The sequence below is a fragment of the Eufriesea mexicana genome, unplaced genomic scaffold, assembly GCF_001483705.2.
Source record: "Eufriesea mexicana isolate 0111107269 unplaced genomic scaffold, ASM148370v2 scaffold1303, whole genome shotgun sequence".
NCBI lineage: Eukaryota > Metazoa > Arthropoda > Insecta > Hymenoptera > Apidae > Eufriesea > Eufriesea mexicana.
Window position 1 is genome coordinate 455191 of NW_016909433.1, and position 27585 is coordinate 482775.

At 32.1% G+C, this 27585-nt stretch overlaps 1 protein-coding gene across 1 annotated transcript; it reads left to right on the forward strand.

Annotated features, from left to right (window-relative positions):
- Nucleotides 1-250: 250 nt before the first annotated feature.
- Nucleotides 251-26657, forward strand: LOC108547832 (sodium/hydrogen exchanger 9B1). Its single transcript, XM_017900511.1, has 7 exons — nt 251-849; nt 4451-4626; nt 15543-15658; nt 15717-15878; nt 22361-22507; nt 24626-24727; nt 26382-26657. The coding sequence occupies exons 1-7, from the start codon at nt 251-253 to the stop codon at nt 26655-26657; spliced, it is 1578 nt and encodes a 525-aa protein (XP_017756000.1).
- Nucleotides 26658-27585: the final 928 nt, after the last annotated feature.

The window sequence follows — 27585 nt, forward strand, 5'->3', positions numbered from 1 at the left end:
CCGATAAATCGGTTACGGTAATACTTATGTATGTAAATACACATCGATACGTGAGAGCATTCATCGGTACCGTTGCAAGCGGAAGGAAACAATCGAAGAAAGACATAACCTCGACATGGGAGACAGCGTCACGTTTCGTAGACGTGGAAAGATTAACGAGTAACTCGAACGATCGGTTCCCTCGATTTGCTCGATCGCAAGATAGACACAGTATCGAAAGGCACGGAAAACGAAGCTCGGAAAAATGAAAATGTCTGGAGAGAGGAAACAGGAGGACGATTACGAGGATATCACGTTGTGCCATCGAATGACCATCTGCCATCCTCTGATACGAAACATAATCATAACAGAGCCCGTCTTCAAGTATCTGGGCCGAAGCTTGACCTGGGCTAAGTTGTTCCAGGTCACGACTGTCGTGATGATGACGTCGTTGGGTTGGGCGATATTGTACTTCATCCTGGGAGACACCATGTTACCCACCAACGATGGCTTTGGTCTATTCGTCCTCGCCATATTTTCTTCCTGCCTCGGTAGTTGGCTGCCATTGATCCCCTACCTCAATCTTCCACCTGTTTTCGGGATGCTAGTCGCTGGCCTGATCGTTCGTAATAGCGGGCTTTACAACATCCACGAAGAACTCGGCGAAGTGACTACCTCTAAGATCAGAACCTTCTGTCTCACGTTTATCATGATAAGAGCTGGACTTCAGCTGTCGACCACTAGCCTCAAGGAACATCCGATCTTCATACTGATCTTGGCCATCGTTCCTTGCTCGATCGAGATGCTCGTCCTAGCGATTTACTGCAAGTACATTCTGTCGTATCACTGGGATTGGTCCATCATGACTGGGTGAGTGACCTAAGTAGATGACTTTCCCTTCTTTCTCTGTTTAATTTCTGTTTTATAGGGCCTCGACACCGATTTTAGCCCTTTGCACTCGGAGATCTTTTCGTTGCAGAAAAATAGTAATTCGAAGACTTTCTGCCATAAAGTCGACGATATTTTTAAAACGGTAAATGAGAAATCATATGCAAATTATTTTGCTTCAATATTGCACGCATCGATGAGTAATTGTAAATTTGATGTATTAATTAACATCCATCTTTAGAATCTGATTAAATGGCGACTGAGAGGCGTCTCTCGAGTGCAAAGGGTTTTATATACGTATATTTTTAGTGTTTTTCTTTTTATCACATGTGTGGAAATTGGATTTTAGATTCGAAGATGTTAGCCAAAAATAATAGTAATTAGTAACGACGTTTATATAAATATCTCCCCTTTTTGTAATGGTATGAAATATATTTTTATATGCAATTTATGTGCTAAGAAAGAGATTAATATACTGCAGAAATAATTTTTCAGAGTTTTCGAGGTCATCGATGTTTTTTCGTATATAAGTGTACATTTGTCCGTGTCGTGTCGTATAACTGATGCTAAAACACGTTCAGATGTGTACAACGATGTGATCTTGAAATGAGCTTAATTCGTCATCAAAATTGCAAATTTCAGTAATATTCAGTGATAATTCCCGAGAATGTATATAAATAATGTTCACTGTTAAGTATATATATTAAGTATAAGTGACTTTAGAATACTTTGGTCAAGATTTGATTGAATGTAATAGTAGCTATAATTTTTGGTTCAAATCTTCGAAACCGAAATCAAAATTTCGCACACTATTGTAAAGGAACAGTTACTCAAAATGTCGCCTCTGACAGCGAATAGTATTGCATTCGAGAATATTTTCGGTAGAGAAAAATAGCGATTCAAAAATTTTCTGCTATACAGTTGACAATATTTTTTAAAATAGTAAATAAGGGATCGTATAAATATTGCCAAGTAGAATTATTTTATTTCTATATTTCACGGATTGTGAAGAATAAATTGTGGTAAAATAAGGCCATTTTAACATTGCCTGGAAGTGAAAAATTTCTTCGGGACCTTTAAGAGCATCTTCCATGGAACGAAAGATTCCTGTCTCACTTTGATGAGAAACGACGGGAATGTTGTCAAAAATGAATCAAAATATGTAAAAATGGGACTGATCGAACATACCCAAGCGTCATCTCTCGTCGTCCTCCTCTTCGGATACTGAACCATCTTCCAAATAATTAGCGAGGATTTCAGCTGACAAATGAATCGAAGGTTTGAATCGAGCAAACTCGAAATACCATATAAGCATTGCTACGTGGGAACAGCACCCAACAACGCGTTACCCAACTTTGCATCCACAGCTGGGTGCAAGAACGACTTTACTTTTATCTATTAATATTGTAGGATGCCAAAAACAGGTTTTACCGTATTCGGCGTACAGGAATTAAATATTGATATGTTCCATCTATAATCGAAGGAATATCAGGTCTGCGTGAACGACTTGAGACACCGAAAACGGACAGAACAGTATGAACAGAATAATACGAACGCTAAACTCGGAAAACTAATTTAACGCAAGAAAATAACACTAAAATAACGTAACTATAACACACGGAAACACGCTCTAATTAGACTCTCTCCTACACCGAACGACTCACGTAGGTATAGGTCACAATCTATTTCAACGAGGACTCTTCGACGCTTCTTCACTCAGGACACTCCCTGTGTCATCGGGGGTCCTGTTTTCATGCTTTTTGCAAAGCTCGATGGCGTGCTTTCTCCAATCGCTAATTGGCTGATATAATTCAGCCCATTAGCGATTTGCTCCCATAAAAAGCACGTCATTTCCGAGATTCGCGATTCGCTCCTCGCGACGATTACAATTTCGTTGACCTGCGTTTCACCTCCTCGTAAAGACCAAGCAACTTAGCTTTGCTACCAAGAATAGTCTTTCATAACGGTATCGGTTTCGATTTGCTTCTAGAAACATGTCACGCATAGATCTTTGACCGATTTATAATTTGTTTTTCCAAAATAAGAAATCCCGAATCTGCATTGGCCGATTCGCGATTTCTTTCCCGAAATAATATCATACAATACGTATACAAAATATTTTAAAGTATTCGAATGTCGTGGACGCAGTTTCGTTTTCAGTAAAATACTGTTATTTTGTTCTACGGTGACTTGGCATTTTTGATAATCTATGCGATACGATGGTGATGCAATTTGGAAATCGAAATCTCCATTTTATATAAGCATAGATCTTCGTAACTCAATCTTGATAAGAATCTAATTCACTTCTATATGTTGGAAATCTGCTCGCCGTATGTCCATGTTTTCTATATGTACCCGTTGTCCCAAAGGATTAATCTGATTCGAATATTGGAAAATCCTGTCTATAATTAAGTGATCAAGGGCAGAGGTATGTATTGGATGAAACATTGCGTTTAGAATGGCACAAGCTATTTCGAAGTCGTGAAATCAAATGGGCAATGTAATATTTTGGATACATTTATAAAACAGCTTTTTATGCGTTCATTAATTACTTCGACCATAACCAATTTTCTGTAACGAGTCGTGATTGATTGGCTCGTTCAACTGTCAATGATTTCCGAAGTCCATCTGCAAACGATGGCATTTTAGCGATGAATTCTCTTCTCGTGACTTCCTCCAGAGAGTCTCAAAAACCACGGTCCACGAGGAAAACATCGTGCGCTTCAAATTGATTGCACGTATCGGTTTCTAACAACAGTTCATTTGGAATTGATGCATTATTTTTAGACCCATGATGTAGTCCCTAAATATTCGCTATATAACCGTCCATATAACCAATCACTGACCCAGTACCGAAGTGGAAGATGACGAAACATGAGGCTCGAGTATGTTCGATCAGTCTCATTTTCGCATATTTCTACTCATTTTTGACAACTTTCCCATCGTTCCTTGGCAAAGTGATAAAGAAATTTTTCATTTCGAGGCGATCCCGAAAATGGCCTTTTTTTAACATCCTCCTTTTCGAATATTTCTTACAAGTATCATATAAAATCAGTAATATCTTTAAAGGCTTATATCTTTTAACAAATAATTTCCCGATATAAGTTTATATGAACTTCTTTCATCAATTTGATCTCAATCACGTATAGTCTAAGTTTGATTCGAACCTTTTTGGACACCCTGTATAACGTCTAGAAGTCGCTGGAAGAACACTGAGAATCGTGGAGCTTGCTGTCATTTTGTATCACACTGTAAATATGCACAGTAAATATCGTAAAATGAGTAAAAGATGCTTAAAAGATGCTCTTAAAAATCCTGAAGCAATTTTTCATTTGCAGGCTATCCCGAAAATATCCATTTTCTAACATTCTCCTTTAATCTATTAATTAATATCGACTCCTAGCATTTTATTAAATGGCGACTGAAGGTAGCCTCTCGAATGCAAAGGATTAATTCACTGAAATTGAAGTTGAGGTTCTATTAAACAATTACCCTTTCCTTTTACCTGTTTCTTATTCGTGTGTTTCCTTATTTAGTTTTTATCTGCTTTTATTTGTTCTTTCCCGTGCTGGCCCGCGCAAAGAACGATACTCAGCTGCATGTCGCCAGTGGTGACCGTGAACTGTCTGCTAGCTTTGGCCGAACAAGGTTACGGCGAAAATAAAGGTCTTACGACGATTCTCTGCACTGCTGCTTGTATCGACAACGTGCACATCGTTTCCCTGTTTGCTGTGTGTTACTCGATCGTCTTTGCCAAAGGTACAACGCGTCGCGACGCTCGGCTTAGGGCCAGTTTACATGGTCCGTTCACACACGTAGTGCTACCACGTCTGTTGGCGAAACGAAGAAAGACACAGCTCTTTCCTCTGTATAGCGATGAGACTCGAACACCATCAGACATTATCGAGTACAGCGTTTTGACTGATTCCACGCAGATTAAAACTGTTCGAACGTGTTTGAACGCGGGAGATGTTCCTAACAAAGGAAGTACAAGTCCTTTGGATCATAGACTTAGTTGAAACTTTGCAGGTTTGTAGATTTAGTCGTCCATGTTAAAGGGGTTATAACGCAAAGAAATGGTAGTCAGTGGAAACTATGGAAAAACTGTATAGATCTTTACTGAACGGGAAAACGGTTAGAACTCGCCTGTTTAGGACCACGGAGATCAAAAGTCGTCTTCAGAAGATTGGAGACAAAAGTCAAAACGCAGGGGAAGGGATCAACCCCACACCGCTAGGATGTAGAGTCTACTTTACTATTTAATTTTACTCCAACAATCCAGTGCAAGAAAATATATCATTATAAGGGCAACTACTCGATAGCTTTCGAGATATTCACGATATGAATTTCATTATTGTCTTAACACATCTTAACACACCGTCGGTCCCGTGAAAACGCGGATTTCTGAGTCTGTCTCTCGAGCCTCGGCCCCGAGATAATGCGGGTTTGTAAGTTTGTCACTTAACTCTCGCCTTCACGATGAGTTACACATCAATTTGTATTCACTTGTCATATTTACGACGATCTGCATTTGTTATATTCCAAAAATTTGTACGACGTCCATGTAAAGTTTGCTCTGCTAGTAAAAAAAGAAGCGAGAGCAGCTTTATGTGTGCTCGATTCCTAGTACCTTATACAGGTAGCCCTCCTACAACACGGAATCCAATAACACGGTTTCGCTATAACACGTTTCATAAATTGCGGGAACCCCCCTACAACACGGCATCCTATAACACGGTTTCGCTCTAACACGATAAGAAAATTGCAAAAACCTTTGTACAATACTGTACTTCTACATAAATTTATTAAATTAAGGTTTCGTTAAATGAAAATAATATTTTTGCTTTTCTTTTATTTTCTGTCGTACGTACATTTATATTTTTAATGAAAATTAAGTTGTTTATGTGGAATTAAAAAAAATTTGTTTTCAGCAAGTTTTCGAAATTTAACCCCCCTTTTTGTACTGGCTCTGGGTCTCATACAACACGGTTTCACACAACACGACATTTTCTAGGAACCTATCTACCGTGTTATAGGAGGGTTACCTGTATATGACACGAAGGACTTACACTCTCCTTGTAAGAACGACGATGACGAACGTAGATGACTAGCCGATGACTGATGGCGTAGGTGGATTTATTTGAACTTGCTTGATCATCACTGACCGATGAGAATGCTTTCGAATTTCTTGGATCGTGTTGTAAACGGATCGTGTTTGAACGGATAATGTAAACTGACCTTCACGCTTTCATCATTCGCTATGATTTAATTACGAGAAATTGTAGTTCGTGAAACTATTTCATTTTAATTAGTCGTTATATGGCTACTTCATTGGCAATAAAATTATGTAAATTTTTAGGATCCGTGCGAATTTTGCGCACGATGAAATACGCTCGACATAATTTTAGCGTATTGCGAGAGTAATTCATTTTTATGGCGCTTAGCATGAGAAACTCGCGAGGAGTTAAACTCGTTATTGGAGTATAGTGGGTTAAAGGGAAGTTATAGTAATTATGTAGATTAGCGTACGCCTGTTTCGATGATTTCGATGATACTGTGTTTTCGGTGTGATGTAGAAATCAATGTTTCGAAAAATTTCCTTTTGGTAGACGTTATATCTGGCTTGGTCTACGTTTCCAAAATATTCTCAAAAGAATTTACGATATATGTGTATTATTATCGAAATTGCAGGTGGTTAATTAGTTTCAGAGAAATGTGGGTTGGAAGTTATAGTTCTATAGATCCTAAGAGTCAGAGGCCGTAACTGTTATGACAAAAATGCGAAAAGATTGAAGTGTAATCATTATACCTTTTACTTCAAATGATTTTCATTACTAATTAAATTATTAGTAATTTAATAGTAATTTTCATTACTAATTAAATAAATCCTTATCGAATGATTATAAGGGATTAAAACATTGTTTGGTTGCCAATAATTACCAATAATATTTTATTAAATATCCAAAATACCAATAATATTTTATTAAATATCCAAAATATCAATAATATTTCATTAAATAATTTCATCAAATAATTATTTCAAATGAAGGAAATTATTTTGGCGAATAACTATTATTAGTAATACAATTATTATTAATATTTTTACGAATAACTGTTATATAATAGTTATATAATATAATAACATTGCGAATAACTATTATATAACTACTATTGATGACCAGAATTTTGTATTACTTGAGAATAACCATTATCGGCGACCAAAATTTTATGCTTGTTGCGTATAATTATTATCGATGATGAAAATTTGATTTAAGTTAAACTAACGTGTCCTTTCCAAAATAAAAAATTATTTTATTTCTGTGCATTTCTGATACAGAATGGAAATAATGAAATAAGATTCCGATTGTCGATGACTGTTATTTGTAATCGATATAAAGTTTTCGCCATCTATAATGATTATTCGCAACTGATGTAATATTCTGGTTTAGGTCAGGTTTAGGTTAGTATATTACTGGCTATGTGTGTATATTAATTCGAAAATTTGAAATTAATTAGGAATCTGAAATACCTAGGTACGAAAACGCTATAGTGATAGTCACGAATGGACGCAGATATAATACAATAGAACATCGATTGTGCGAATGACCTATTATTCGAATGTAGAGTGAATAATCTCTGTGTGTATGTTAAATCGGAAATTTGAAATTAATTGGGATCAGAAATAGCTGGATTCGAAGACGTTCTAGTGACAGTTACGAATAGACGCAGATATGATACAATAGAACGTCCATTATGCGAATTTTGATTATGCGAATGACCGATTATTCGATTGTAGAGTAAATAACCTTTGTGTATGTTAAATATTAAATTTTTAATTAATTGGGAGTCAGAAATAGCAGGATTCGAAGACGCTATAGTGGCAGTCATGAATGGACGCGGATAATGATAGAGTAGAACGTTAATTATGCGAATTTTGATTATGCCAATGACCGATTATTCGAATGTAGAGTGGATAACCTCTGTGTATACGTTAAATATTAAATTTGAAATTAATTGGGAATCAGAAATACCTAAATTCGAAGACGCTATAGTGACAGTCATGAATGGACGCGGATAATAATACAGTAAAACGTTAATTATGCGAATTTTGAATATGCGAATGACCGATTATTCGAATGTAAAGTGAATCACCTCTGTGTGTATATTAAACCGAAAATTCGAAATTAATTGGGAATCAGAGATAGCGAAGTTCGAAGACGCTATAGTGACAGTCATGAATGGAGGCAGATATGATATACTAGAACGTCGATTATGCAAATTAATTGGGAGACACATCTGTTCGGATAATCCGGTTATTCGGATAATCGGTCTGAAAGAAGGAAATTTTAAATTATGCCATAAATCAACGATAATTAAGAATTTTAACAACTATCAATCTCCTTTACGCGCAAAGATACATATCTAATAAACAAAGTACAGGATAAAAAATAAATTACGTATAAATTAAGTGTAAACATTTATATAACGATCTTTTTCCTCGTGTTTTACTCGTTCTGATGCAATACACACTTTTTATATTCAGGTAATTAATCTGTCGTATGATCGAAACTCGCGTAATTGCCGTTCCGCTGTAATGATTATTTATAATCAAAAAATATTTGCTTAAATTATAACGATTATTTGTGACGAATTAACATTCCATTATTTGTAACATTAACATTCAATTATCGTCATCGATAATTATTATTCATAAGTAAAAATAATAGTAATCACTTATAAACATTAATTAGTAATCATAAAAATTAATTCTTTTTAGTTAATGCTTTTTTAAAAATTTTGTTAGAATTTAATGAATCGTTAGTGCGAATAAAAATGAATTTATTATCGATGATTTTTTCCTCGCAAATTTTAGCATTCCATTATTTGTAACATTAACATTCAATTATCGTCATCGATAATTATTATTCATAAGTAAAAATAATAGTAATCACTTATAAACATCAATTAGTAATCATAAAAATTAATTCTTTTTAGTTAATGCTTTTTTAAAAATTTTGTTAGAATTTAATGAATCGTTAGTGCGAATAAAAATGAATTTATTATCGATGATTTTTTCCTCGCAAATTTTAGCATTCCATTATTTGTAACATTAACATTCAATTATCGTCATCGATAATTATTATTCATAAATAAAAATAATTGTAATCACTTATAAATATTAATTAGTAATCATAAAAATTAATTCTTTTTAGTTAATGCTTTTTTAAAAATTTTGTTAGAATTTAATGACTCGATAGTGCGAATAAAAATGAATTTATTATCGATGATTTTTTCCTCGCAAATTTTTGACATAATTGTTATTTTTGGACTGAAATAAATGATTGATAAAATATCGGTTTTCATTCATACTTGATATCATTATCGTACAAATTACAAAATAAATTCTTAAAAATAAACGATTGGAAAGTTCCAATTTTTATGCATTTTGGTTATAATTAACCATTAAAAATAATTGAAAATTATTTTTGATTCATCAATAATAACTATTATAGGCGATGGAAATTATATTTGCTGACGAATAACTATTATTATCGTCACGATTTTATTTTAGATATCGGTAATCAATATAGTTAGTTTTAGTCGTTATCAATTATTACTATTATGCATAGTTAATATCCATCAATGGCGTACAATCAGTTGTAGAATATGATAAACAATAAACAGTATGAATATTTATGAAAAAGAATGAAATAAAAGAAACCGTGTTTTGATATTTTTATTGCAACATATTTATGATAACCAAAGCAACGTACTGACTATGATCATTGTAATTTATAGCAAAAATTAATTTTCATCATCTGTAATTGCTATTCGTAAATTTCAAAAATAATTTCCGTCATTTATAGTGATTATTAGTAATAAAAAGAAATGTATTCGTTTATGATTATTCGTATCTAAAATCATTTAAAGGAAAATATAATTTTTATACTATAACTTTTCTTCATTTTAACCAATGACAGTCATGATCTTTATTTTTACTAAAAATTTAAATTTCATTTGAATATATTACATTTATAAAATTGCATAAATAAACACCTATTTGGATTTAATAAATTTTACTCAAATTTTAGTTACATACTCTTTAATTTAACATATTTTACAAATATATGTAATTAATATTACTTACATACTTAAAATTACATAAATTGCTGAATTATTTGTTATACAGAATTAAAATATACCTTTATTTCACATGTATGCAAATACTCACTATGCATGGTTTTGCTTATCATGTTATATACCACTACTAATAATTCATTGCTGTATTTCTAATTTTTCCTTCCAGCCTGGAAAAAATTATAATTTCAAAAAAATATTCTTCTTCTCACCACACGTAAATTCGTAATTTTTTAATCTATTATTAATTATGTTCCAATTCAAATTTCGGGTGGAATAGATAAAAAGAAAGTGTTTGTCATTCACCACTAGAAAGAAGACCTATTTCTTTTCAATTCTGTTTATTTCATTTGCACGTGCCTAAGGAAAACCGAGAAAGTCAAAAGAAATTATAAATAACGTTACACACCAATTTTTAGAGTAACACATGATAGACATTGGTGCTATTTTTGAGCCCATATCTAATTTCCCGTGCAATTGCATTTTGAAATAGCAATCAATTTAGTCATATTAGGAAAACGAGAGTACTTTCAATTGTTATTTCTCTAAAACTAGTTGATCTTATTTAAGTAACTTTCCTTAAGATAGAAATGTAATTATACATCTAGACTGACATTAGATCAAGATATTACACGGTGTAATTTTAAAAAACATAAAAGCTATTAAATTTTCATCCCAAACATTATTTTTTCACACCTACTGTAACTTTAAAAATGTACATAGAAAGGAATAGGAAAATACTTAACTACCTACAAGAAATATTTTCACCCTATAAGACTGAATGCAAATAACCGATAGTAAAAAACCCTACAAATCTACTACAAAGCTTCAAAAAAATAAAAATTTTCGAGTTACTTAAAGGATTTGAATAGGAGTAATTCGTAAATTACCAATTTCATTCTTCTAGACTGTAGATCAAATTTGAACGAAATTTTTTGATGGATTAGTGGAACAGGTAATATATATAGACAATGTATACATATTTTTCTCAACTACTATAATTCTAATTTAAGGGGTTATTGTTGTAATCTGGTTTCAAAAAATTGATTTTTTTTTACATTTTCGCAAAGTATATGCTTTCGAAAATGTATGTGTAAAAGGATTTGTTCGAATTCGCAAAATCAGTGAAATTATAGATGTTCAAAGTACAGCATACAGCTATTGTACAACGGGTGACGAAAACTTCAAACGCGTTTTTCTCGAAACCACATTTTTTGAATTGGATGACGAAATATCTCACGTTTTAGTGGACCGATTAACTCGACATTTTGAGGAGATCTTCCCAGGATGTACCTTTATCGCTTGATCCATGGATTTCAAAATCTGATGTGTTTTTCTATTTTTATCTACCACCCAAAGGGCAAAAAGTACAAAAAAAATCGATGTTTAAATTTCAAAATGCTGTCGTTTTTTTAATTTTCGAAATTTCGCTGTTTTTGTGGTTCATGCTATAGCCGTATTTATACTAATTAGGATGGTTTTTGGCTTTTCGTTTCCGATAGCCAGATGGTCCGGAATCACGTCAGCCATTCGAGTCCATTTTTAAAGACATGAGTTATCTAAGGCTATATAATTTTCACAATTTTCATTAATATTATTGAAAAAAAAAAATCGTAAATATTCTCTAAATATAAATAAATCTGAGTGCGAAAACTTCCTGCCAATATGTATTATGGTTTGCTTAGGAAAAAATCCCCAAGTCGACTTTTATAGGCTGGACTACAACCATACCCACTTAACGTCTCTTGTCAGTATAATTTAAGATTCGCGTTATATCGAAACTCTATTTTATAATTACCGCAGCATACATTTAGGTTATGTACACGTCTAATTATTTTCATTCTAGCGTTAACTACAGTAGCTCTCGCTTTAGACGTCTGCATACGTTGCGTATGGTACAATACCATATCTGGATATTCTTCTGAGCAGATGATATTAGAGAATTAAACTGACCAGAAGAAAACAAGAAATGTGGGAATGATACTAATTTGATACGCAAGAATAACACGTATTTATGCACAAGTGACAAGCAGAAGTGGATCGAAACACGAATAATACTTATACAAATAATATGTACTTTCGGGCAGACCTGGCGAACTAGTGGCCTGCGGGCCGCACAATCTCTAATCCCCTCCTGTAACCTACTCCCACCATACCTACCATTTCTCCCACTACGCGTGTGCATTGAGTCAAGTAGGTATGGTGGGGATTATAAGATGTAGGCTGCATGTGTAGTAGTTAACATGTGTAGCAGCAAAAGGGACCGTAGTTTAATGGCGATAGTACTGCCGAGCATAAATAACAGAGTAAAAGATGTTTTCGTTAAAAGTATTGGGATATCAGAGTGTTAAATCGTGACATCATTAATCTTCGGAATACATGACGAGTAAATTTAAACCTGGAAAGGGAATCATTCCTCCTAAGGACGATGTTGCATTGGTTAGAGAAGTAGGTAGCGTTTAAAGGAGCAAAGATCCCCACTCCAAGCCTGAACCGTCACCTGATCAAAAATTCAGTGACGACACGATTTAGCACCCGATATCCCAACGCTGTTCGCTAGTTCTACTTTAGTACAGACCTGTTTTGGAAAGGAGCCTACTCTCGTTACTCTCTATCGCCATATACTATCACTGTCACTGTATGTACAGGGTGTTGATCATTGCGGATGATTCATCTGCAGTGAAAAATGTATAAATTTGCTTTCATCTGCATTTTATCTAAAATGAACACTGAAAGAGATAAGTAAAGGATGTAGAGCCTCCCTCTATTTTTGATAAAACAAATGGGTGATTCGTTCATATTGAAATGGTACATACATTATTTCGAGACTAGCGATGAAATTTTCACCTTCATTGTGATCATCTTAACATGATTCATCTAACATAATGTAAAACCAAAGTAAAAAAGTGTAAATTCGCCTTTAACTTATGCTTTAGGTCCTCTAAGTTTTCTCATTATACTTTTGGCTATAACTGACCTGATTTAAATTTCAAATAAAATAGTTTATCGAATAAATATGATATTAAATAAAAAATATTTTTATGAAATTTAATTAATAAAAACTGAATTCGTAAAAACACAAAACTACTAATCTACGAAAAACAGAAATTGTAGTCTAGTATCGACCAGATTTAGAAATTTATTTAATTATATAAACAATTTACTCTTTCTCTGCCCAATCTTTTTCTTTCTTAATTTTTTATTGAAATTTGACACATTTTTAAATTAGAGAAGTCAAGAGAAAAACTACAGAATACGTAAAGTACTAGAGGTCGGTATAGAGACTCCATGCTTCCCCTTCTCTTCACATTTTGCCAGCCTAAATTCCCCTCTACTTTCTCCGTTCTTGCGAGCTAGCACTTCTGCTGCCTGAGCCAAAGTGGGGAAAAGTAATGGGTATCCCTTACAGAATTAGTATCCTTACGTAAGATAGGTTCGTTGCGTACTATAATGCAAAGGAACACCCGTTATCTTTTCCCACTCCATCGGAAGTTGCTTGAATTAGGCAGGCTGGCAGCATTCTCGGTGAGAGGTTAGAGAAGGAAGAGATGAGCTAGAACGGCAAACTGTGGGGAGAGGGAGAAACGTAGAGTCTCCATCTGGCCATGCTTGTCGGTACTACGCTACTAATGGAACGGTGAGTATCGTGCAACAAATGCATGGAAAAATTTTATACCACGATGAATTAATGATACGCGAAATATTGCGAAAATATAAATGTACTCGTGCAACGCTTCGTATAATCGAAAAATAATGCATAAGAAGAGAGAAACGAAAACTAGGTTAGATCGGCATACTGCACGATTTTCAATACCTTTTTCTATTTACAGTGAGCCACAAAATTATTGGCACACGCCAAAACTAGCAAGAATATGAAGAGTAAAAGAAATAATCAAATATTTGTATATTTATTAATCCTTTTTTGTTTGTAAAACATATTTAAACTATAAACTCCCAATGTTATGAAAAAATGAATAATATCGCAATTTATAGTTATAAACAGTGAAACAAAACGATTCCATGCATTAATTGTCGTCACAAAATTATTGGCACACGTAATACATTCTACGAAAAACAATTAAATCAGCCTATTCTGATATTCGTTTCTTTTCTTCACTGTTATTCAGGCACAGTAACAAGTATTATAATAGTCAGTTAACACCCAAGTGAGGAATTAAAATCTAATAAAAGAAATATTCGAATGCACGTTCTACAATGACGAGAAAAGGCAAAGAAACTAACATAGATACAAGAAATTTAGTAATTCATCACTGGAAAACTGGAAAATCATATAGAAAAATTGGAAATATCGTAAACAAAAGTTTTTCAACCGTCTGAAATATTATTAAAAGGTTTGAAAATAAGGGTAGAATTAAAAACGCACCTGGACGTGGGAGGAAAAAGTTTTAAATTCATCAGAAGAACGTTTTATTGTTCGAAATGTGAAACAAAATCCAAGAATAAGTGCTCCACGAATTAATGTCGAGCTGCAGCATTTTTGTAAGAAAACTGTTTCTAACGAAACAGTCCATAGAATATTGCGGAAAATTTCATACAATGGACGCACACCTGGATGCAAAGCATACGTTACTGCAGTAAATCGAAATTTATTTTTATTTTGTTTGAATCTTACAAAACAATTTATTTCAAAATCTAGAGAATTTTGGAGAGATGTTATATTTTGTGACAAGAGTAAATTCAATATTTGGGGGTCTGATGGTGATATGAAAGTATGGCGAAAACCGAACGAAGAAATGGATCCTAAAAATATTCGCTCAACAGTCAAATATGGTGGTCATGTTATGGTTTGGGGATGTATCAATTATTGCGGGGTAGGAAATTAAAAATTGATAACAGAAACAATGAATACAATGGAATACTTAATTATACTAAAGGATGATTCAAAGCAAGCTGACTAAAAATTGGGAATTTTTGAAAAATTTCAATTATATTAAGATAATGACCCGAAACACAAATCGAAAATTATTCAAGAGTGGTTGCTATACCACTGTCCAAAGATCATAAATACGCTATCTCAGTCATCTAAATCTCATTGAGATGGTATGGGACAGATTAGATAAAAAAATATGAAAGCATTCAATAACTAATAAGACAGAATTGCAAAGTAGATTACAATAGAAATAGCATAATATAAAGGAAGAATATTTTAAAAAACTTATAGACTCAATGCCAAAGTGACTTTCCTAAGTGATAAAACAAAAAGGGTACCCTACAAAATATTAGCATTGTTAAAATTATTAATTTTTGTAACGTGAACCAATAATTTTGTGACAGCAATTGATGCATAGAATCGTTTCATTTAATTTTTTTTATAACCACAAGAAATGACATTGTTATTTTTTTCATAGTATTGTGCGTTTATGTTCTAAACTTTATTTATTTCAAATAAAAGAAAAATTTCTTGAAAAATCTTGTATTATTTCTCTTATCCTTCACATTCCTATCATTGTATGTGTGTGCCAGTAATTTTGTGACTCACTTTTATCAATAAATGAAGATGATCGATCGTTTTTCAGATGGCAAAGCCATGTATTGGCATTACATATACGTCGGTCTTCGAGATTCGATACTGGGCATGCTGGCAGGAACTTTCCTCGGTATTTGTTTCGTATTCTTCCCTCATCGTAGTCACGTGAGTATTCTCTTTCCCACACTCTTTCAGTTTCTTCCATTGCTGTTCGATAAATTAGAAATACATAAGCTGGTATCGCATAACCTGCTTGGTCCTCGGCTCTTTAACATGTACCACAGCGACCGCAAAATTGACAGTCTCCGGTGCAGGATACTTAGCCACCTTGGTTATGTCGTTCGTCAGCATAATCGGCTGGAGGATTTTGTCGGCTTCCTTCGATGTAAGTATCACCATGTATCGTTCGACGAGATATCCGATGTTCTTCGTTTGGTACACGGTTAGCCGCGTTAATAGTTGAAAGCAGTACTGGTTCTGTAGTGTAAGATACGGTACGGTAATGCCTGTGTTTACGATCACGAATCTGCCGCGTATATGACCACGACTCATCCCCACCACTTCCTAGAGCTGCTTGCTCACGGCGATGCTTGATCTTTATCTATGGCCCCTTTCTTCTAATGTTTCACACTTGCTCGAGCAAGCGTGAAATTTATCGTCGATTCCTGGAAATACGCCTCCCGGATATATGACCTCGCCGGGTTTCCGTGGGTGGCCATATATGCGGGTATTACCGTATTACCCTTAGGTCTAGTAGAAGATATAGGACTACACTTAAGTATAATAGTAAATATCATAGTAAATATAGGAGAATCATATATATTGGGTTAACCTAAAAATAATGTCGTTAGTTTTAATAAAAATAGCAGTGATCGTTTTTCTTTATTTTTTAATAAAAGAGGAGTTATCGAATGATGCATTTATCACGCTGATTTGTAATTTTTAGCCATTTTTATCACGTGATTATATCATATTTAGTGGGTTAAGAACACTGCTTTGTAGGTACTGAAAAAGAATGTCACATACAAATTATAAAAATCAGTTACAACTTATTAATATAAATAAAGGCAATTGAAATAGGGAAAATAGCTATGTAATTACATTTCTTGCTAAAAGTGTAAAGGAAAGAAATGATTTGCGAATTTTTGTATGTACTCTTTATTTTTCGAGATAAGAAGTCTATTTTTAATTGAAGGGTTCTTGTAAAAAGCAGCATACGTGCCAAAATTGAAAACACTTTTTCCGTAGAAAAATGTTAATTGTGTTAGTATGAATACAATGTTGTGAAATTGTGTTACCTTATTCCCTTAATGGTAATAATAAAAATAGTGCATTCATATTCCCTTAATAATAAACAATCGGACAAAATGATGGTATTAATTTGTATATTGTACAATATTTACAAGATTTTCTGTAAAATGGAATAATTAAATTTTATAAAATTATTACTGAATTACACAATTGTCCTTAGTCACATATTTAAATAAAAATACATATAAATATAGCAATATTTAAAAGTTATATTCTGCTTATCCTCTTCCCCAAAAATGTACTTTTTGAACTCTTCAATAAAAAATAGACTTTATACAGAAAATTCCAAAACATTGTTTATTGATAATAAGAGATTACCTGTTTATCTAATTTTTAATTTTAATCTATGTATCTCTGATGATAAAGAATATAACAAAATTCGCAAATCATTTCCTTCCTTCTTAATTTTTCTTAGCAAATATATATATATTTGCTATACATATACATATATATAATTATCTTCTGATGTTAAATATCGTGTTTATGTTACGAAAGTATAAACCACTTATTGCAACTTAACAATACATAAATAATTCGCGAACAATATATATACAATTTCCTGGTTAATTAAATAAATTTACCTGTATAGTAAATTTTAAACAAAAATCTATCGAACAAATATTTAGATGCTTTATGAATAAGAAATATTTTGGTTATAAAATGTCTACACAAACGGCAAAATTTCGATACTGTGTTCCGTATCTCTTTTGCTGGACACATTCATAGTCTGTGACGTAAATTTACGTCATTTATAATTCTCGCGATTTCTCATAAACTTGTTATTTCAGAATAAATTTTATCTTTTTTATCTTCCTTTTAATGATCGAAATCCACGGTAACTGTAACATCTCTTTATAAATAACTGGTTATAAATATCGCTATTAAATGTTAGAAAAGTATTAATAGTATCGTCATTGAAACATTTCGATATGTTAAAACTGGTTTTATCAAATATCCTGAACTCATCGATTCTCATTTCTCTTTCGCTTTTGTTTTTAATTCTGATGTTGAATATATTGGTTTTTCTCTCTCCTTTAAACCCTTTAATTTAACTCGTTCTATATATTTTCTATATATTTTCTGTGGTATTCAAATTCAGTGAGTAAGTAGATGAAAATAAAGCCTTAAGGATAATTGTTTAATAAATATTCCTTGCTTTAAATATTCGAATATTTATAATGAAATAATTATACAAAAATAAAAATATTTATATTAAAAATAATGATTAGAAGCATTAAAGTATTCTAATATTCTGGTGCCAAACATAATATTTTAATATTACTATTGCTAACAAATATTCAAGCTCTGTGTTTTCAATAATTATTCTAATAAAAATAGTGTTTAAAATCAAGTGTTTTGCACTTTCATCTCACTTGCAATTTCAGTAGGTTTCCTTTCAAAAGAAAAATTTTCAGAATTTCAAATTTTTTTCTCTGTCTGAAACATTATCGATGAATACTAATTCGTCAACGCAGATACTTGGGATAGAGTCCACATAATTATAAAGCTTACCTCATGTTTCAAGCAAGGTTTCTGATTTTTTAATTTTAAAAATTATTTCATCTTAACCGCACTATACTCTTCATGACTGGTCTAAAAATACAATATTTGTAATAAATGCATAACACTTTCAGTGCTAAAAGAAATTAAGCAAATTTTATTTTTAAAGAGATAACGAAATTTTTTCAAATTTAATATCAGTTAATTGCTATGTTATAATTGCTATAATTATAGTCTTTAAATGGTATTTATAACTTAAATAACAAAAGAGTACTACGAGATAACTGGCAGTGTATTCGTAATACATATTCTTATTTCGAGATACATATATCATAGTTGACACTGAATGTGTTAATAAAATATTGTTGCTAAGAAGAAATTATTTGTACACTCGTATAATGTTTACATTTGCTACTTTCAACAAACGCAATATGCACGACAAATTGAAATATTTAAAACTAGTAGTGTGAGTGGTGGATGAAATTTAATAACAATAAGAACAATTATTTATTTAATTACAAAGATTATCAAACACAAATATTACGTTGAAATATAATTAATTTATCACGATTACTCTTTCACACGTCTTTTCACTATTAAAATTCAATTGCAACTGACATATTTCAAATCACTCTCTTTTGTCTTTCTTCTTTTATACATTACATTACATACACAATTCACACAACACTTCAATCATTACACGCATACTCATTTATCATAATAACCTGAATTCATTACATATTTCCATCCCATGCATACTTGTTCCACTCATTCCCATACATATATATTTAAAAATCCTATGTAACCGTTATCACAAGTAGTAATTCCACTAAAATTATGCTCCATCGATAAATCTCTACAAATCTATTCGATAATATTACCTGAAACTACCAATAATTGAGAAATAAAAAATTTCAATGTATCGTTGATCCATCTTTTGTTGGTATGGCAGCCTCATGGCAATTCTCCATTGACTACACTAGCGCCCTCGCAGTACGCATTCGTATTAAATGTACGTCTAAATATTATACACAATAGTATTCAATGCATCGTCGAATTACTTTCTAATTTTACTAATACCATACTGAGGAGCTTTTATTATATACAATATCATATTTAACACTTTTGTTTCTTTGTATCAACACTTTTATACGTAAATACAAATGTAATCTAAAATTAGAATATTTTCGATTATGTGATAGAAAAAATGTGTAGGAATTTAGTGAAATTCCTGGTATTCGCTCTCTAAGACTAGATAGTTAATCATTTAGTATTCCTGGGTGAATAAATGTATATAGCTTATTAGGAAATTCAAGATTTCACTCTGTGAAATTTCAAAACATGCTGACGATGGAATGAATACGTTTAACCCTCCGTCGGTAACAGGAGGCGTTAAGGACCCCGGAGAAAATCGGATACACTATCGGTAACAGGGACCATTAAATGATCCCAAACTGAAATATTGCTATAAATAACAGAGATCACGCAAAACTTCAAACCAACTTGTTTACTATGTTCTCGACAAATTATGTAGGGCCTAAATCCGAAACGTATAACGTTTGTACACTTCGTGTTACCGACGGAGGGATAAAGCAGGGACCATAACTGTTATAACCAAAATACGAGAAAATTGAAGCATAACCGTCATATTTTTTATTTAAAATGATTTTCATTAGTAACTAACGATTGTAAGCGATTACAATTTTGTCTGGCTATCAATAATTATTTCAAACGACGAAAATTATTTTTAGAATCTCGTATTACCTGACAATAATCATTATCTATGACCAAAATTTTATTTAGAACCCTAACGTCTTCTTTTCAACACAATATGATTTTCTTTCTACTGAAATGTATGATTTTAAAATTATTCAAGCATCATAGAAAATTATAGTACAGTCAAGTCTATAATGCGATCAATTTGTACCACGTTATATGAAAACCGTGTTATAAGAAAATCAGAATTAATTGAAATCAAGAATTGTGTACTATGGAAACCGCGTTATGAGAAACATGGTAATAAGACAAATCAGATTAATTCATACCGCGTTATATGAAAATTACTGCCACGTTATATAAGAACCGCGCTATAAGAAACTCAGAAATAATACAAATTGAATGAATTCGTACCGCGTTATATGGAATCTTAGAAAGAAATAAATTGTACATAAATCAGACCTATATAAAAATTACATTCTCAAAGTATCAAGCTGCGATTGATACGGTTAATAAATAAAATTTTATAATAGAAATGGCAATGAATATGTAGATTTTTACATATTCGAATTTAGGTTTATCGAATATAATACATAGTTCGTATGATAAAATTATAAACTAAAAATATTGTTTGCAACAAAGAAACTTAATTCGATACATATTAGTGACGCATCCTAGTTTAAAATAGGATTCTAACGTGTTAAAATTAAACGGTTTATTACTTTGTTTTATATAATTATCTTTTGGGTGCCTATCAAAGCCCTTATTAAAATCTTTTCTATCATAAGTTCTCTTATCTATCAATGTTATTCCATATTTCTTCTGATTTATATTTCTTTCTGAAACAAATATTTTATTTTCAAATATTTATATGAAATAGCTTCAGTTTGATCAGAATTCAGATATTCTTATTATGCAGTTCATACATTAAGGATACCACAATTAGATTGTTCTATTATTCATCATCATTATTTTAGTTCTTAAAACCTTTTTATTTATATGAGCCCCACTTTGTCATTAATGACTTCTATGTTAATTTTAATTTCATTAATTTATAACATTTTTGTCGTGGAGATTCAGCACCTTTTAATTTGTTATTTTCGTAACAGAAACATATTTGTATTTGCTTTTTTATTATTAATAAATATGGGAAACATCGTTTGACATTTTACATCGACACTTTAGCACGTGGTTATTTCAAATATGAAGTATCTTCCCGCGACAACGACGCATAGTTGGTCTAACCGCAGCCAACTTCAAGTCGATGTCAAATCAAACATACCGGTGACACATGGTGGAATATTTTCGCGCATCAAAGTGGAACTTTCAAAGTCTGCACAAAACGTTCTGTTAAGTAGTGTTATTATTGATTGATGTTTTAATTGCTGCAACCGACCAAATATATAATGAAAAAGAATAATGCGCAGTATTAGGTATTTCATCGTAATATTGTAAATATAGGTTACTTTTGCAACATTATCGTAATATTTACGAATGGAACATAGCGTAAGTTTAAGAAATTGATGGAATTTTATCAAAATCCAACTTAGAGAACTAAACGATAAGGTACGATACATTTTATTTTAACCATTCTATATAATTTCAGCACTTTGGTTACTAATGACTACCATAGCCACTCTAAGAAAACTAACATGGCAGACGAGTTAATCACATTTTGGCAAAGAAATAATTATTTTCCTCGAAACTCTAATTTTGACACTTTCAACTTTTCGCAGATCACGAAATTTTGTATATCACGAAATTTTAGACAACTTAGGGAATTAAACAATGATCTACAAAATTTCGTGGTCTACGAAATTTTAGACAACTTAGGGAATTAATCAATGATCTACAAAATTTCGTGGTCTACGAAATTTTAGACAACTTAGGGAACTAAAAGATACAGTACGATACATTTTATTTTAACCATTCTATATAATTTCAGCACTCTGGTCACTAATGACTACCATAGCCACTCTAAGAAAATTAACATGTCAGACGAGTTAATTACATTTTTGCAAAGAAATAATTATTTTCCTCGAAACTCTAATTTTGACACTTTCAATATTTTTATTTTCAAATAAACTCTTCGTCTTTTCCTTGGTATCAGGAAGATACGAAACATTTTTTAATAGACCTTCACCGATCTAAATATGTAGAACTACATTCTCATATAGTGAACGCTACTTTATGAGATTATTCCCATGTTCTCATAAGATAAGCAGTAGGATATTTAAATCATATCATCAGATATGAAAAATACAGAGGTAGTACTGTGACCGAATATTAATGCGTGTTACTGTAATACGTATATATGTAAACGATTGTATGTGCTTTTAGACGACGACCTTTCGCCAAGCTGCGTTTCTGCTTTGGCAGATAGTACAACCAATTTTGGTCGGAGTAATCGGTGCAGACATTGAACTCACGCATTGGTCCTTATCCAGATTCGGACTTCACTTGTCGTGCATTTTGATGGGACTGCTGGTAAATTTGCCAAATTTTTATTCCATTCGATAAATTGTGATTTATGTAATACATAAATTTTGATTTGATTCGATAAATTATGATTTATATAATACATAAATTACCATTTTGTTTGATAAATTATTATTGCATTTTATTCGTTCGAACATCGATTAATTATGTATTGAGTGAGTACGTAGTATACTTGGAGTACCTGTTTACTTAAGATGGATACAAAAATTACAGTAGTAATAATAAATGTAAAGAAATAAAACTGCATAGTATCAAACTAATAAACTTTTACATTTCAAACTTTTGGTGACAATGAAAGACAAAAAGTATCTAAAATTTTGGTTTAACTAAAAAATGACATAAAATATCGATTTGACTAAGGTGCAGGTAATTTGTAATAGTGGTCAACTCATTTTATAAAATGAGGGAAGAACAAATAGATAATAAAATTATTTTATTCTTATGATATAATTAATTTATTTTTATTTTTATTCCCATTTTTATTTTATTATTATATTGCCTTTATATAATGGATCCTATTACCTATGTATAATGGGTTCTTGGTGCGTTTATGAAGTAAATTAAATTAAAATAATTAGAAATAAATATCATATTATAGAATAATAATCTTTGGTAAATATTAAATAAAAGAATTATTACGATTCGAATTATTCCAAATTATGTTCCCCTTCGGGATTCTAAGTTGGCAATATGACGTGTCAAAACTTTCAATCTCATATAACATTTTCTAAAAGAACGAATAAATAATAAGATTATTTTATTTTTATGATATAATTTATTTATTTTTATTTTTATTTCCATTTTTATTTTATTATATTACCTTTATATAATGGGTCCTATTACCTACGTATACTGGGTCCTTGGTCCCTTTATGAAGTCAATTAAATTAAAATAATTAGAAACGAAAATCATAGTATAGAATGATAATCTTTGGTAAATATTAAATAAAAGAATTATTACGATTCGAATTATTCCAAATTATATTCCCCTTCCGTATTCCAAGTTAAAAATGATCGTTTAATTTAAATGGAACCAGAGACCAAAAGTAATAGTTATTAATCAAAATTTAATCGAGACAAATTATTTATGAAATATCGATTTTTATTCGTACGCCATACTATTATTATAAAAATTAAAAATAAATTCTTAAAAATAAATGATCAAAAGGTTCCAATTTTTATTTTAATTTTGATTACGAAAAACGATTAAAAATAATTAGAATTTGTTTTCTTGGTTACGAGTAACTATTGTTGTTAATAACAAACATTGCTTTTAATTACGAATAATAATTATAGACGGTGGAAATTGTGTTTGATTAAAAATAACCATTATTATGACCAACAAGATTTCCTTTTGAATAAAATTTGTCCATTCGAAGCTTCGTTATCGAGAAAATCGACTTTGACTTTCTACCTCAGTTAAAGTTAAGTGCTCGTGTGCTCGGTGAATATTTAAAGTCGATTTTCTCGATAACGAAGCTTCGAATGAAAAAATTTTATTCTTTATTTTCGATTTGTTCTTCCATATAAAATCAGTCTCTTCTCGGTTGTACCACCGATACTGATGCATTGATGGTTTATTCATCTAAGTCATCGCAAAGTGCTCGCATACTCAGTAAATATTCAAAGTCAATTTCCTCGATAACGAAGCTTCGGATGAAAAAGTTTTATTCTTTATTTTCGATTTGTTCTTCCATATAGAATCTATAGAATCCATATTTGTTCTTCCCGGTTGTACTAGAGTTACTGGGACACCCTATATATTGGCATTTTGACTAATTTTATTATTTAACACGTTGACTGCCGCGGACTTTTTACAGGGTACGCTCAGGGGACCACAATAAAATTTCCATTATTCCTAATATGTAATGGTGAATTATCAAACAGAATGATGGTAACAAAAGATTTCGCAAATTGTTAAATGATTTTTACTTAATTTTTATTTCTCAATGTTCTTTATTTATTCGCGTTATTCAAATTTAAAAAAATCGTTGAAATTAAACAAATTATCATGAGTTTGAAGAATTAGTACCATCGATGATCGGTGACTATGGCAATCAAGGTGTCGATGTTAATCTCAACAGGTGCATTTTTCTGTTCCATATAGGGACGAAGCGTGGCCGCTTATTTGACGATGATGCGAACCCCATTCACGTGGAAAGAACGACTGTTCGTGGTGGTATGTTGGTTACCAAAAGGCACCATACAGGTATTCAATCGTTGTATAATTGGTTCCAACGGTATAGCGAAGTCGTGAAATCGGTTGTGAAATACAAACATTTTGAAAGACCGTTGAAAAAGCAATTTAAATATTTTGAAAATAATTTCAAGTACCAATCCATGCTGTACAATCCAAATACTGATAATGGTTTATAAAAAGTTGAAACTATTTCAATATGTTGGAAATATTGCACGGAATTTAATAGTAGCAACAGTATTTAATATAATAATAGTATTAGAATAGTATTAATATAATAATATTAAATGTAAATAGCAAATAGTATTAATATAAAAATATCAATATAATATGTAATAGTATTTATAACAATAGTATAATATAATAGTATAATATAATAGTATTTAATTGTAAGTTAAAAGTGAAATTTAATCAACCATATTTTTCATTTTAACCATTTGTGGATAGATGTTTACCATTTGTAGTCCAAGTTGCATTTAACATTCTGCTTGTAATTATAGACTTACTCTGGAACGTTGGTCGAAATTTGATTTTATTTCCATAATTTTTTTACCAATGAAACTGTTATTTTAGTGATTACAAATGCTTATAGAAATTGCGTTGTGATTAATATGAATAGAGAATTTATTACGAAGGGAAATACAATCAGTAAACCTCGTTTCAAGGACATTATAAACAAGAACAAGAAATTAATAAATCAAGAGAATGCAAAATAAATGGCACACAGACTACTGTATCATAAATAGCGATTATTTCATTATCAACAGAAACGCATCTACGTCGACACGTTTCTATCAAAATTAAATTGCAATACCAAAAATGTATGTTTTATACATCAAAATTAAAATAAAAATAAAGTGAAACAGAGTGTCGAGTCCAAATCAACATAAAAGCACCAAAGATTAACCCTAAAACTAAATTTGTAACATGTACCTAACTATGTGTACCTAACTATGGAACGTCTTGTGATGAAAATCAATAATTCTTTAATTACGTCTCTATCCGATAAAAATTGACATTCATTTTGTCAAAGGTAAAAATTAAGCATAAAAAGTCTGAAACCAATCAATCATTTTAATCTAGTAACAAATATCTAAAATCATAAACCATATATTCCATGTATCAGCGATATCTAGGGTTAGGTTAGGTTTGGTATAAAAAGTCTGAAACCAATCATTTTGATTTAGTGTCATTTATCTAGAATAATAAATTATATATCACGTATATCAGTGACATCTAGGGTTAGGTTAGGTTTGGTATAAAAAGTCTGAAACCAATCTTTTTGCTTTAGTGTCATTTATCTAGAATCATAAACTATATATCCCGTATATCAGTGACATCTATGGTTAAGTTAGATTAGGTTAGGTTAAATTTGATATCAATCGAGGCTGTTTCTGCATACAACCAAGCACGACTACGCTATATCATTCGAACCAGCTACAGTGATACCCGCGTATATGGCCACAGCTTATTCCCACCACCCACTTGATCTTCATCTACGACCCCTATCTATCAATGTCTCGCGCTTACGAACTCGCACAATTTATCTTCGATTGCTGGAAATACGTTCACCGCATATATGACCACTCTGGACATATACGCGGGTATCGCTGCATATCCCCGTATCTCGACGATAAAGAAGAGATTCATCCACTGAAATTTAAAGGCAGCTTTGGGACCGATGGCATACGAACATTTGCGGAGCAATGAGAACAAGTTGGAGGATATTAACGTGGCTTTGGACATCGTGAGAATATCGGTAATTACTATTTTATTCCTAGCACCGATTGGGTCCAGTTTGATCACCTTCACCGGCCCTGTTCTCCTCGAGCAAACTACCGTCGAGCAACGACAAAGAGCTCGCGAGTTGAGCTATTTGCGAACCCTCTCCCTTCTACCAACGCTGGACCCAAACATCGACGGAGATCGTGATGCCGAGTAGTTCTCGTCTCTCGTAGGGTAGAACCGAGAATCTACCGTGCTGTCGACATAAGTACCGAAAGTCTACAACCACGATCGACTAACCGAGTGGTGTTGATACCATCTCCGCGGCTAATACCACTTGCCACGACAACAAGCTTGCCAAGCTCGTGAAAAGCTTGCCACGTACCAGGTTTTCCATAGGGACCGCAGAATGCTCCCTTAAGTCTCTTGCGTCGAAGTGTACTACGTCTGAGCCTTCTTATTAGATCAAATGTACCTTTCTACTCGTTGCAACTGAATTTGATCCGCTTTATTATTTGGAGATAAATTTTATTTTCAATAATTTGGTAAAGTAAGAAGGATTTATTAATTATTCTTACTGAGTATAGATTAAGAATTACATTGCAAGTAACCTAACCTTATTTCGATATATTATATACATAGTGGACCACTTAACATGGCCACTTCGATCGTTATCGTTTCTCGTAAGTTGATTTTCTCTGAGTTTAATAACATAGTTTTATAAAAATTAAGTAGTATTATCTTTTGCAGTCTGTCATTTATGACAAAATAAGTTTTTATTGTTTCTCTAATAACTAAGTAATTAAAGATAATCGAGGTGGTCATGTTGTACGATCTACCCTATACATATATATATAGGATGTTCACGAAATTGGCACGGAGGTAATTCCTCGTGTAAAACTGAGTCGAAAATGTAGTATATAATTTTTTCGTACGGGTCTTCGTTTTCGAGAAAATCGAGTTTGAAGATTCGTTGGGTGAGCATGCGCTTAGCGCGCTACTGTTTGTGCTCGTAAACGATATCGGTCAGGAAGCGATGTAATTTTAACGGATAGTAAGCCATAAATTTCGATACCTGATTTATTTTAGTAATTTCCAGATGTTAGAAATTACTAAATTTTCGAATTCTTCCTCAACGAATTAAC